The sequence below is a fragment of the Psittacula echo genome, assembly GCF_963264785.1.
Source record: "Psittacula echo genome assembly, chromosome: 15".
NCBI lineage: Eukaryota > Metazoa > Chordata > Aves > Psittaciformes > Psittacidae > Psittacula > Psittacula echo.
In genome coordinates, this window is record NC_137751.1 from 10174139 (window position 1) to 10187988 (window position 13850).

Genomic DNA, 13850 nt, shown 5'->3' on the forward strand with positions numbered 1-13850 from the left:
ACCCAAACCTACACCAAGGTCCAGACCCAGGCTCCATCACAAACCCAGATGCAGACCCAAACCCAGATCCAAACCTGCCTGGCATGGCAGTGGCAGGGCTGGCTGTGGTGGCACACAGACACAGCCCTCACACCACGCTCCCTGTTGAGGAGCAGCCCTGTTCCAGAGGCACTGGCACTGTGATGGCCACTGGCCTCTTAACATGGTGGAAGCCACCACTGCCACACCTGTGCAGCTATTTGGGGGTCCACCTTGTCTCATGGCTCCTACCCACACATCCCAGCCTTCACTTTCCTCCAGAGGCAATGAAGCAGCCACTTTCCAGGAGGAAGCTGCCATCCTTTTGCTTCACAGTATCACAGTATGTTAGAGATTGGAAGGGACCTCAAAAGATCATCTAGTCCAATCCCCCTGCCAGAGCGGGAACACCTAGATGAGGTTACAGCCAAATTTCCTCCCTGACAGCATCCTTAGCAAAAGACCCTTGCCCAATCCTCTTGGCTCTCCAGGCTGCTCCCTGGTACCTGCACTGACCAGCTGTGCAGGCAGATGCTGAAACATGTCTATAAAGTGAAAATAAAAAATAAATTCACCAATAAATGATTTTCACCAATAAAGTCTATTGGTGAAAAATGCAAAATCATCCAAAATACAAATGGGGGGTAAAAGGGGGTCTAGTGGTGAGGCTGTGGGGGTCTCAGCTCCCCAGGAGCTGGTGGAGCGGGACTGGGTCCCTCCTCATGGTGTCATTAGGACATCTTGGGCTCATCGGGACGGTGGATGGAGATCTTTCTCCGGGTGCTCTCGGTGCAGCGGTTCAGGATGAGGTCTTTGCTGGGACGGGGAGGAACAGCAGGTTGAGCCCTGGGCTTGCTCTCCTCTGGCTCATTTTTCTCAACTGTGGGCAAAGCAGATGTACAGATGGGTCAGAGCTCTCCACCACCCAACACCTTCATGTCAGCGTTCAAAAGCTTCCTATGTAATGGCCACGAAAGCTCCTGCCTCTCCTCCTGTCTCACGTGCATGTGATGGTCTTTCTGGAGGTCAGGGTGGTGGGACGAGCCCACCAGTGCCCAGCTGGGAGCTCTGCCCAGTTGGAAGCCCAGCCCTAGGTCTGCACAAGGAGCTGCTCTCCCTTGGGAAGGCTGTGGGTCCTGCATGGGGATTACAGATCTAAAGCAATGACAGCAGCCTCCTTCATGCATCACTTCCCTCTAGGTGCTTTGCTGGCAGATAATGTACATGATAAGACCTATAACCAGAGGTAAGAAACCTCACTGAAAAGAAACACCTCCTTGCACACGCTTTCCCCATAGGAAAAGGGTGGACAGACAAGTTGTGGCCTCCGTGTGCTGTCCTGCTCCAGCAACCAGCGTTGGAAGGTACAGGGCATGCCTCCAGGACTTCAGCCCATGGCCAGGGCAAAAGCCCTGTTGAGACTCACTGATGACATTGGCTTTGTTCTGGAAATTCTCCTTCATGTTCCTCCTGCTCTGGATGTACTTTCTGCTGTTCCTCCTGTAGGTTTCCTGGCTGATCTGCTTCCGTCTCTGCTTGTGGATGCTCTTTGCGTTCCGGATGGTGGATCTGCAGTGAGTTAGAAACAACCCTTTCAGTTTCCATGTCAGCAGACTTGCACTGTGCACTTCCTTGCCGAGCATTTCCCCCCCCCACTTCCTCCTCTGCCTCACCCAAACCACAACATCTGCTGTTTGGTTTTGACCAGTGGAAAGCAGCAAGTGGAAGCCAGTACTCGGGGGCAGCTGTAGGTGAGACGTGATGTACAGCATGTTAGGAGGCAGCTGGAGTGGTGCTTTGGAACCAGATACTGAAGGGTGAAGGCTGAGCACAAGTCTGGAAAGTAATGATGGGGATGACAAGGTAGATTGGACACAAGGCTGGAAAGATGAGACGGGCATGAGGTTTATCCAAGAAAGCCCTGGAAGTGATCTGTAACTCTTTGATGAATAGATCTATACTGTTGCATCTATACTGGCTGCAACACTGAGATCCCTGGTGTGGGGTATGGCTTGGCTCCCTGACGCCCTAGGATCAGTTCCTGGGCCATGAGAACAGTCCGTGGGATATGTGTCAGTGTGCACCTGGATGTGCAGTGTTGAACCCACAGCAGAGGAACTGCTGAGAGAAGTGAAAGGCTGAGCAGCAGTCCCCAGGCAGGCAGAGGGAGGCCACCACGTTGTCTTCACTACCAGGGCATGAGCGAGGTGGCTTCTGATACCCATCCCATGGCATTGTCCTCCTGCTCTGCTTAAGGCAATGTGCACCCTCCCTGCTCTGAGCACTTACCCCATTTCAAAGCAAAGCTCCTACCCACAGCAGCAGGTCACCACCTTTGTAACAGGGCTCAGCCTGGCTATTGTCACTAGAGCCACAGAGACAACATTCACCCTTGGGGGCAGATCACTGTCCTTGACACAGGCCACCACCCTACCTTAAGGGCTTCAGTAAGCATCACTGCACTCAAATAGGTGGATTTGGGCCATTTCACACTGTTTCACACTCAATCCGTGCTCCAGCAGAGCTGGATTTGAAAGGATTTTATAGCATGTTTTCTCATAGGGAAGAAAAGATCGTGGCAAGGTCTGCCCTTCCCACCAGTTTTCTTTGCATCAGAATTAATAAGTTATTACTGCTCTTTATCTTTTTTTTTAATCAAAATAGAATCCCTTCCATTAGCTCAAATCCTCCCATCAGATTAGGCCACTTGGCAGCTCTGATTAGTCAAATCTCTCCTCCCTTCTCAAAGATTCAGTGGATGCACTTAGGAAATAAGAAAAAGGCCAACTTGAAAATTAAACTTGATTAGCCCAGAAAAGAAACTTTACACAAGGACAAGGAGAAATATGCCTGGCTCCTGTTGGAGCAAGGATTGCACAGCCCTACATGAGGAATGCTGGCGTGCCTCTCTGCCTGTGGAAGTTGGAGAGCACAGAGCTATTTTTGCTACAGGAGGTTGCCCCCTGGTCGGTCTTTGCCCTGCTCACGTCTCTCCCAGGCAGTTCCTTATTGCCAGGGAAGTAAGGGACACCACAAACCCCTGTCTGGTTTAACTTCACCCCACTCAAAAAGAGCTTTTATCCTCCCTGCACACCCAAGCTTCTCCTACCTCCGTGGAGGAGCGCTCCGGTTCCTCAGCTCACTCTTCACAGAGGTGTTCACCTCCCCAGCTTTCTGCAGGTACATGGAGGGGTAATAACCCGTGGTTTCATCCTTCCTGCACAGCAACACAAAGCAACATCACTTGCAGTCATGGCTCTGCAACTACCACCTCCTCATGTCCCAGCTGCTGCTGGGTGATTTCTCCTGTTGCTTGCAGTGAGGAGGGCTTTGACTGTCCCCACACCTTGCATGCCCATGGCACTCCCTGAAAGTGTGGCTTGAGTCCCAGAAGCAAGTAGGGAGCAAGGAAGAGCAATGGCTCACAGCTTTCAGGGTCTCACCAGCTCATACTATCTCCCTTGGGGGATTCTCTGGGCTCTCGAAGCATCACTCAGGGCCTCCTGCCAGACACCCTGCTGCTGCGTGCTCAAGAAATGCTCCCTGGTCCCTTGGCCCATTACCTCCTCCAGCCCAGCACATCTGCAAACAGCAGGAGATCCTCCTGGTGCCATGTGCCCGGGCACAGGCTGGCGGAGGAGGATCCCCAGGGTTTGCAGCCACTCCGTGTCCTGCTGTGAAGGCACAGCCTGTGGCTCTCCGGAGCACAAAAGCAGCCGGGATTCCCCTTGGGAAAGCCCGAGTGTGCAGGGGAGGCTGGGATCAAAGCTGAGGTGTTGTAAAGGAAGATGTGCTGCAACACTTAGAGCAAGATAACAAGGGTTTTTTCTACCTGCCTCCTTCTTGGACATTTCAGAAAACCCCAGCAGAGGAAGCATCAGCTGCAACATTTAACATCTGGCAAAGGCACAGGCTATTAGAAGCAGCCCTGCAAGAGGAAGTGCTGGGCAGCAGCACCCAGAGCCCCGATGTGGAGGACTCTGCTGGTTCATCCCTTCCCTCTGCCCGAATCCCTGATTCGCCTGTTTTGTTCTTGGCATCTCTCACCTGATGACCCACCAGCCATCAAGGAGCTTGTGGATGACTTCGATGATATCACCCTCCTTGAGGGTCAGCTCATCCTCCTCCATGGCTGTGTAGCTTTTCTGGACAATGTATGGCTCACCTGCACACAAAATCGGGTCAGCAGGTTGTGTGCTACCTCCCTAAGGGTGGGGCTAAGCCTCTCCAGCACTGAGGAGAGGAAGCACCAGGGCATCTCCCATACATTTTAGGCAAGGTCTCCAAGTATGGATTCAGACTTCCTCCAGCCTTGACGGAGCCTGTGGCTCATCCCAGCCCTCCCAGCCCCTCTCCAGGAGAAAGCTGGTGAATGCAAGCAGTGGGAGCACATCTATCGCTGCTGAAGAGCATGTTTGTAACTCAGGTGATTAAATGAGGAAGAAGGAAGTGCTGTGCTAATAGAGTCTGCTGCAGTGTTTTGAAAACCACAAAGACAAAGCTGGGAGAGCAACCAGCACGAGCCTGCAGGATCTTCCCTCTGCTCTGTGCAATAAACTGCTGTCATGGAGGGCTTATGAGGACAGTGCAGGAGCCAAGCACTGGGAAAAGCCTGCACGTCAGCCCTAGGTTCAGCTGCTGCACAGTGCTCCTTTGCTAACCCAGCAACACAGCATTCACCCAGCTAGCCCAGGACGGCCACTGGATGAAGCTCTGCATCTGTGATCAGCCAAAACAAGCATCTAATGCTGAGCTGCAGGTCGTGGGAAGCTCCTGAGGTTGACACTGCGGCACGAAGCCATCACATTTATCCCTCCTGGCAGCTCCTACAGCAACATCTTCCCTTTCCAGCATTCCTGCTCTACATGGACTGCCCAGCTGGGGCTACTGAATGACCCACTCCAGCGGGGAGCTGTGGCAGGTTCTGCTCTGCTGCACACCCTGGTTACCCCAACGTTTCACCTGCGTAATTGGGCTCCTGCTCTTCAGACTCATCAGGCCCATCCATCGGCTCCAGATAGGATGCTGGCACCCAGCCCCGTTTATTCTTCAGCTGGCAAAACCACCAACCTGCAAGGAAAGCAGCCATGGGCAAGAGCAGAGGGTGCTGTGGGGACACCAGCACCAGGGTACAGGCACCCACATGGCCTGGACGGAAGGGACGGCGCCAGGGCTGGTCTCTGTTTACATGTTGCAGCCAGGGAGCTTGGCCAGTTCGTCCTGCTTCCTCCTAGGCAGGAAACCAGGCTGAGGCATGTGAGAAGGTTGCCATGATGGCCCCTCACCCTCCCTGGCCAAAACTAACTGTCATGTGGCTCCGTCTGAATGTGAAACATGTCCCAAGGGGGTGGGAAGTGCCGAGAGGCCGGTTACATTTGCTCTGAGCCTCTTCTCTCCACCAGGAGACCCTGGTACAACCACCTGCCCTTTAACCCATGCACCAGCATAACTAACTTGAGTTTGGAGACAAGATGCATGGGCAGTCCCCATACCTGCTGAAATGGTGGCCAGGATGGGGCTGGCCCTCGGGAGCTCTCTGGAGGAATGAACACATACCGTTCTCACTCTTCTCCACGACATCCACCATGTCCCCAGCTTCTAGAGCCATCTCGGTTTTGGAGCTCTTCTCATAGTCAGCAATAGCTCGGTATGTCTGCAGGACAATGGGGCCCGTGATGTCTGTATGGGAGAAGTGAGAGATGTTCCCCACTTCTGGCATGCCAAAAGCAGCCCCAGGGCAGCCCAAAGTGTTCTCCCGGCCTCTTCTGGTGCTAAACTAACTGAACCCCGGGACTGGGACTCAGTCCTCTGAGGCTGTGGTTTCAGCTCTGGCACAGAGACCATGCTCTTGGCCAGAGCCATGGATGGCTGCCCATCTCCCTGCCAGGCTTTGCTGCTGCTGAGGCAGCCGCTTGCACCCCTCCGAGGCCTCTTACCAGTGGAGTTTTTCTTGGCATCCTTCGGCAGGAGGAAGACCTCAGGCTTCCTGATCCTAGATGGGTCAGAGCAAAGGCAGCTCAGTGCCAGCCACCCCTGACTGCTGGCACTAGGCTGGGAACGCAGGATTTCCCCCCAGATGGCAGGCAGCTGGACTCACTGGCTGTCTGTGACAGGGTTCATGTCGTCATGACGGACCTTGAAGAAGTTGACCACGTGCAGGCAGCGGGAGATCTTGTGAGGCAGGTTGATCAGTGTGTAGCAGTACTCGGCCAGCGTGTCCTGCCTGTTCTGGGTTGAGCGCTGCCCATCAAACCACTTTGGGGCTGGGGGAGAGGGGAAAAGACTCAGAAAAGTCCGACAGAGTGCCCTGGTTTGATTACTTTCCCAAGCAGGCTGCTCTGGGTCATTAATTTTGCCCTGAAAACAAGTGCATTTGGCCCCAAGGGTACCGCATGGCTGCATGGTGCCCATAAGGTGAAGCTCTGTAGGAGCATGGCTCCATCTCCTCCTTTGCTGCTCCAGCCTTGGCAGGTGCAAAGGAGACATGTTCAGTACCCAAAAACCTGGGGAGAAGCAGCTATTCTCATGCTCCTCCCTGCTTTCTTTTAAAGAAGTAAATTAAATAAAGGGGGAATTTTGCTGACCTGTACCTTGCTTGGGGACAAACCATCAGCTCTTTGCATCAGTTCATTTCCTGTCGTCGAAGACATATTGCATTGCTTCCTCTTACAACATATGTGTTGCCATAAGGGCACTAAAACCAAACCCAGTGACAGTGTCACTGAAGGAGTGCTCAGCTCAGGCTCCCCAAAGCCAAACCCTTTTCGTCATGCAGGGGGTTGCCACAGCCAGTACTGTGGATGTGTCCCCAGGGTGCCCAGGCACTGGGGAGGAAGGACAGGATCTGCAGGGCTGGTAAGACTTGGGATAAACCGCTGTTGCTGCTGCTCAGACCTTGCTGGGGGTTTGGTTTCTTTCAAGCCCAGTGGGCAGGAACACAAATGACACCAAGTACCTGCACTGGAGGAAGCCGGCAGAGCTCAGCCCATTGGGGAATTTCCCAACCAACTGCGATTTCTTTTTCACCCCCCAGCCCCGGTGCCTGTCCCTCACCTGGCAAGTGCGGGATGATCCGTTTCTCCATATTGATGTCCCCGGATTCAATAGGGAACATCTCCTTCAGTGCTTTCTGTGGAGCAGAGCCAGGCATGGCTGTGAGGGTGGCACCAGGAGACCCCTCTGGAGCAACCCCTTCCTCGTGCTCACCCCCCTGCTACCAGAAGGTCCTGGCTGGACCCTGGGACATTGGGAGAAATCTGCCGGGGGAGCACAGAGATGATGGCTCCTCCTTACTAGGAGCAAAGGACATTGAAGCACTAGCACCTATGAGCTTCTTCCAAGCCAGGTTTAGTTTGGGGCAATTTCAGCTTGAATTCACTCTCTTTTTCCACAACCCGAGCCCTGGAGCACTGGGCCGAGGGCTGGTGCCCACCTTGGGACAACTTACATGGAACTCGTATATCTCAGTGAACCGGCGGTAGACAAGCTTTTCAGAGAGGTCGTTCCACTTCACCAGGAACATGTAGACCTGAGGGGCAAAGCATAGGAGCTGCAGCTCTGCAGGCTGAAGCCCTATGGGTGCTTCCATTTCAAATAAACTGCTTTTCTTCCAGCACCCCACTGCGAGTAGCTCTGCCCAGGTAGCCAGTGAGCTGCGCACTAAGGAAGTCCAGCAGGGACAGAGAGGGGGCAGAAACATGCAGACAAGTGGGAATCAAAGAGGGTAAAGCCCTTTCCAAGCCTGCAAAGTAACCAATGGATTGAAAAGGAGGTGCCCCAAAACTCGTGTGTTAAAGACATTTTAGCCTTTGGCTCCATCCGGCTCATGCCATCAGCCATGATCCCCCCCATCCCCCCCAGAAAAAGGCTGCTCTTAGGCCCTTGGTCATATTTATCTAAAGAGGTTTACTGTCCAAACTCTTTACACATCCAGTCCTCACTGCTCAGCTTGTCAGAACGTCGCTGCATACTCACATAATGCTGGCTGGGGAAGAACCTTTTCTCGTAGCCCAGCAGCTCGATGTGCCGGATGAAGGCATCCCCCATGGCTGCTCCGAGCCGCGACGTCCCGCTCCGGCCCCTGCTCCTGCCGCCCCGGGCGTCCTCTCCTCCCGTCTGCCTTCGCCCAGCTCCGCTCCGCCGTTAAAGCCCGCGGGAAAGCAGAAGTCCGCCTGCAATCGCAGCAGTAACTCTTAACACTCCCTTCCCCGCTCCCTCTCGGGCACCGCCTCCCTCCGCTCCGGCAGCCCCGAGGGCACCCGCCCGTCTGCCCGTGTGGCAGCCGCGGCCGCCGCCGTGTCCATGTTCACCCGCACGCACGGGATGCGCTTCCCCGACGGGGCCGCGGTGCGGGCGCGGCGCAGCGGCAGCTCTGCGAGATCGGCGCTACCGCAATGAAGTCCTGCGATGGCGCAGCGGAGCGTGACCGACGGCAGGGCGCGGGGCCGATCTACACGGGGAGGCCCGTAGAGGGTCCGGAGTGGGGACACGGCTCCGGCGGGGCAGTCCCGTGTGGACCCGGGAAGCTTGCATGGTCCTCGGCCGGGAGGCGAGGGGAGATGGAAGGGCCCGTGTGGAGCCTGCCAGGGGCAGCCCCCCCGGGGCTGTGCGGTGCCCCTGACCTTCTCTGGCGGTGATGCGTGTGTCTAAACAGCTCTCGGGCTCCACCGGCTCAGCGCTGGGCAGCAGCGCTTGCTCCTCCTTGCTCACAACTGGTGCGCTGTGACCGAGGGTCCAGGTAAAAGAACTCACCAAGACCCGATGTGGAGTTTTAGCAAGAGGGCTTTACCAGCTCCCAGGAGCTGCGGCGCTGTCTCCCCTGGTGCCGTTCAGTGGGAGCGGGGCAGAGGCTGCTGGAGTCAGGGGTCACCCGAGAGCTGCTCCCCCCTGCCCGTGGGGTCCCCACCACCCCCAGGAGGGCTTCGCTGCCAGGTCTGAGCGCTGTGATTGTGTGTGTTGAGTGCAGTCTGAATTCCCGGAAAAAACACCAATATTGACACGTTCCTTAATGAAATCAAACTTTGGTTTTATATTTGAGCTGTTACAGCAGCACCTTCCTTCTAAATTACGATGTACATGGGTGTGACTAAACCTGTTCTGGTTGGGTTTTTTTCTCCCCCAAGGAGGAGGACCACAGAGATGCCAAGTGGCCTTTTGGGCCACCAGCGGCTATGATATTTGTTGAAGATTTTTATTGTTCTGCATTTGTTCTGCACTTGTTCTAATATTCTTGTTATACTGTTGTTGTTTTGTTCTTACGCTGTAGTTGTTTTGTTGTTTTATTGTAGTATTTTTGTTGTTACACTGTTGTGTTGCTGTTATAACAATAGTAAACCAGTGGTTTTACCCGAATTTTACTATCATTTTGGTATTTTTTACTGTCAATATGGAGTTCAAGAGCCGATTCATGTTTTGGCTTCTGAATGCAGGACCTGGGTTTTGAGAGCTGGAGACCTTCCGGTGGCTGTCAGAGGGACACGTTGTGGTTTGTATTGTGTCGGGGTTTCCCGTGGGGAATCTCCAGCCCAGCCCAGGGGAAGGCAGCAGGGAGCCCTTGGGGATGCTCTGGAGGCACCTCTGAGATGAGAGGACAGTGAAGAGCCAGGGCCAGGTCGGCAGCCCCATCACCAAGTGGAGTTCTAGCAAGCGGGCATTCTTTATTGCAGCGCTGGGTGCACGGGGCCACCCTGCACATCACCTCTGCTGTGTGTTGTGGGGGCGACCACGGCATGGCCGCTGCTTTGGCAGCCCCACCAGCGCTCTCCCTCTCTGGCGAGGTGATGCCGTGCAGACAGCCCTGCCCTCCTCAGCTGGGCTGCAGGGTCCCCACGGCAGGGCCGTGGCCCGGGAGATGCTCAGGGGAACCGTGCTCAGTGCGGTCCGTGTCATCGTCCCTGCCATGGTGCCTGCCCGGCAGGACACAGCGGGGCTCTGGAAGCCGCAGGCACAGAGGCGAGAGTGGGCTAAGGAGAGGGGTGGCAGAGGGACACCGGCTGTCAGGGGCGCGGGTGGCCCAGGGCTGTCGGTAGAAGGCGGGTGGAACGGCGGGGCCGGTGGAAGAGGGCCACGAGCTGTAGAACGCGGGGGCGCCTGCCGAGGTCCCGCCGCGCGGCTCCCGCAGCGCGTTCCGGGCCGGCGGCCGTTGCTGCAGAGAGCGAGAGCGATGGCGCTGCCGGGCCGGTGGCGCTGCCCTTGGCGCTGGCCGTCGGCGCTGCCGGCGGTGCTGTTGGCGGCGCTCACCTGCCTGCTGCAGGGATCGCTGCTGGGAGCGGCGCTGGGCATCGGAGGTGCCTGGTGTGCGCTGCGGTGCCGCCCGCCCGCCAGGCGCCTCCTGCCCCGGGGCTCTCCCGCTCGGTTCCTGCCCTCACAGCGCCCTCCCCGGCTGCAGCTGCCCCACTGCAGGCCCAGGCCCAGGCTGCTCGCCCGCCTCCCATCCCCTTGGGAGCGGGCTCTTTGGCACCTCACCAGGAAAAGGGCCGGCAGTAACAGCAGAGCGGCCGCTGTGGTCGGCCGAGGTGTGAGCACCCCGACCCGCGGCAACTGCCTGGGGTGAGCGAGGGAGGAGGATGGGGGTGGGATAAGGACACGGGTGGCAGTAGGACGCTCCTTGTCGGGGACACGGGGGGCACGGGGACCCTGGTTGTCAGGGATGAAGGTGGCAGAGGGACACGGGTGGGATACAGAGACAGGTGGCACAGGGACATAGGTTGTCAGGGCTGCGGGTGGCACAGGGCACGGGTGGGATAACGACACAGGTGGCCCAGCGATGGCGGTGCCATGTCCATCCTGCTGCCTTTGGCGCTGCCCTGCGTGGTGCTGCAGGGATCGCTGCTGGGAGCAGGGGGTCCTGGTGTGCGATGCCATCCTGCCAGCCCGCAGCGCTCCTGTCTTCATGAAGCCTGCACGGCAAAATGGCCTCTACAGCGGTGCAACCGCAGGCACCATCCGTGCTGAGAGCACCCGTCCCGCCGCTACGGCCTCTGGTGAGCCTGGGGGGAGGATGGGATGGGATCTTCCTGCCACTAACAGTGCTCTGACCGTTGTGCCCCAGCAGAGCTCCACCGCAGACCGTGCGTCACCGGGACCCGCTGCCCCGGGACCGGAGCCCTGAGGCCGTTTTGCTGCCGGTACGCTGGGACAGTCAGATGCCCAGGGGCTCCCCAGGGGCCCGACACCCAGCACCACTCCGCAGCCCACGGCCCAACGCGGAGCTTGTTTCCTGTCCCCACTCTGCCCTGGCCAGTCTGCTGGGGGGACACATCCAGGGGAAGGGAGAGGACCAAATCTCTTTGCTGTGCTGGCACCTCTTCAGCTGGAGGCAGCAGCACTTGTGGGAGCCCTTTGACACGGGTCTCCTCAGCACCTGCTGAGCTGTACTAAAACACTGCTCACATCCTGCGCTGGGCTTGCAGATGGGGGAGTGGGACGTAGTCGTGGCTGATGGAGCTCTGCAGCTGTGCAGGGCAAGGTTTTACCCAGGGTGGATCAGTAGGGAAGGGTTTGCTCTGAGGCCGCTTCCGTCAGAGCCTGGAGGCTGCTTGCTCCCAGAGTGGATTGGGTTTGGGGTGCTCAGACTTGGCTCTCCACGGACATGGCAGAGGGGAGCTGAGCAATGCTGAAGCAAGAGAGGCTCTGGGCTCAGCACCCAGCACCTGGGGGATGGGATTTACTCTGTGGTGAGCAGGAGAAAGGGAGGCAGTGCCCCCCTGAACCAAATCAGTTACTCCTGGTCTCTTTCCACATTCCAATAGAAGAGGAGGTACGTGAGGGAGACCCTGGAGTCTGGCAAAGGATCCTACCGTGTGGCGCCACATTGGACAGGAAGGTAACGTACTGCTCATCCAGCCTCCGCCTGCTTGTCAATGCCAGCCAGGAAGAAAGCAGTCACCTTCCCAGCTGACCCGGTGCCCAAGGCCTGCTCTCCACTGGAGCTGGGACACTCCAGGCCCATGACACGTGGCTGCTGGGTCACCCAGTGGTGGGGAAGCCCCCTTGTTGTGTCCATCAGCATCGCTGCTGCCTTGTTCCACTGCCCCCAGGCCGGGTTGGAGCTTGAAGGGCTCAGATTGCTGCCGCAGCGGTGACGTTGCCGTGTGGCACTGGCATGTCCTGTCCCAGCCTGGCGCTGACCCTGCCTGGCTCTCTCCCGCTTGCACAGGGAATGGGAATTGCAGCGACTGGAAGAGAGCACTCCGGGAAGAGCGAACAAGGCCGTGCAGACGGAGGAAGGTGAGTGCAGGTGGGGCCCAGCTCTGTGCCGGGCTTGGATGGGCCACTGGTGCGCGGGTGCTCCAGTGCCAGGCGGAGCTCATTCCAACACTTGCTCAGCTGAAAGAGAGAGGAGACCCCGTGTGCCCATCGCGGAGAGGGTCCCGTGGCACAGTGCGAGATGTGGCCACGTCTGGCACTTTGTGGGGTTTGTGGTTCGGGTGGGCAGCGTGCAAGGAGCGTCCGTGGTGGTGGGAAGGGGTCGCTGGCCCGTGGAGCCCCAGCGGGCTCTTGTGACAGCTTCCCCACGGGTCTCCTGTGGCCAAGCTGCTGCCCCAGGGCATCGCAGCCTTGTCCTCGGCTTAAGGCCGTGTGCCTGGCTCTGCCCTCCAGGATGGGCATCCCGAGAGGAGTGAGAAGGGACAACCCCCTTGGTGCAGGCCAAACGCCCCTGCTGGGGGCTGCTCCTGACTTATCTCCTCCTGTAGCTGTCGAGAGGCCTGAGGAGGAGCGGCGGCAGTCCCCGAGCCCACCGCCATCGCAGGGAAACGGAAGGCCCCGCAGGAGGAGCATCTGCCTGCTGGTGCCTGGCGAGACCCACCCGCTGGTGCTGGTACGTCGCTGTCTCGCAGCCTCTTTTGCCCTCCTCTGGGGATGGAATGTGCTCAGTGCAATCCCTGCAGGGCTGCGGGCAGGCTGACCTGCCTGCCTTGGGGCAGGAGGGCTCGTCCTTGCCTGCGTGGGTAGTGATGCTCTCCTCTGCCCCAGTCTGCGCGTGACTGCTGCCTGCTGCCGGAGCAGGTACTGGCTGGGTGAGGGTGCTGTGTCCACAGCACCAAGCTGGGGCCAAAACGAATGGGGACCAGAGCTCTGCGGTGGCTGTGGCAGAACCACGGCTTCATGGGTCTGGCACCAGCCTGCTTCCACACCTCCTTCAGAGCGGCTCTGCCGGCTGCCCTGAGAAGGAACTAAGCTCCTGCTCCCTCTTGGCAGTTCCCTGAGCTAAATCCCGGGTACCCCATCATAGAGGAGATCCTAGAGAAGGAGAGGGAGGCAGCATGGCAGCATCCTCAATGGCTCTTGGGACCTAAGGCTGGTAAGGGCAGACTGGGAACATGAAGGGCACGGCAAGGAGGAGAAAGCCATGGCCCAGGCTGGAAGGGCAGTGGGAGCCTGTGTAGTGCAGGCTGAGGAAGCTCCTGAGCCAGTGCTGCCTGGTCCTCGGCTCTGATGCTCTTAGAGCCTGGTGAAGACTCAGGTGGGAGACCTCGCGCCCCACAGTCCCCAGGGTGATGGGAAAGGTTGCCCAGTGCCGGTGCTGCGAGCTGTTCGTGCTGGGAGGCTCTGCTAAGGGGTAGTCCCATGATGCAAGTTGTGGCTCCTGATTTCTTGCTCCCTCCCAGCAGCCATCACCCAGGGCTCCTCAGGCACCAGGCACACACAGGCAGCGTCTGTGACCGCAGCATCGGTGGCTTCTGGGCAAGCTGCTTCCACCAGCACCGGCCCCACTGACACCAGCCAGCCCAGCAGCGGGAGCGCGCCCGCGTTGGGAGGTGAGCCAGGGCGGACGGGGCTTCTGCAGGGTTAGATTTAGGCAGCAGCTTTCCTGCCGGACCCGGTTGAGC

At 57.9% G+C, this 13850-nt stretch overlaps 1 protein-coding gene across 1 annotated transcript; it reads right to left on the reverse strand.

Annotated features, from left to right (window-relative positions):
* Positions 1-749: 749 nt before the first annotated feature.
* Positions 750-8121, reverse strand: NCF1 (neutrophil cytosolic factor 1; the record flags this gene model as incomplete). The annotated part of the gene is made up of 11 exons (XM_080629895.1): positions 7993-8121; positions 7466-7546; positions 7072-7147; positions 6116-6281; positions 5955-6010; positions 5575-5697; positions 4981-5088; positions 4066-4183; positions 3128-3235; positions 1445-1587; positions 750-898 (listed from the first exon to the last, which is right to left on the reverse strand). Exons 1-11 carry the CDS (start codon positions 8062-8064, stop codon positions 750-752), a joined length of 1200 nt encoding a protein of 399 aa, XP_080486021.1. The 5' UTR covers positions 8065-8121.
* Positions 8122-13850: the final 5729 nt, after the last annotated feature.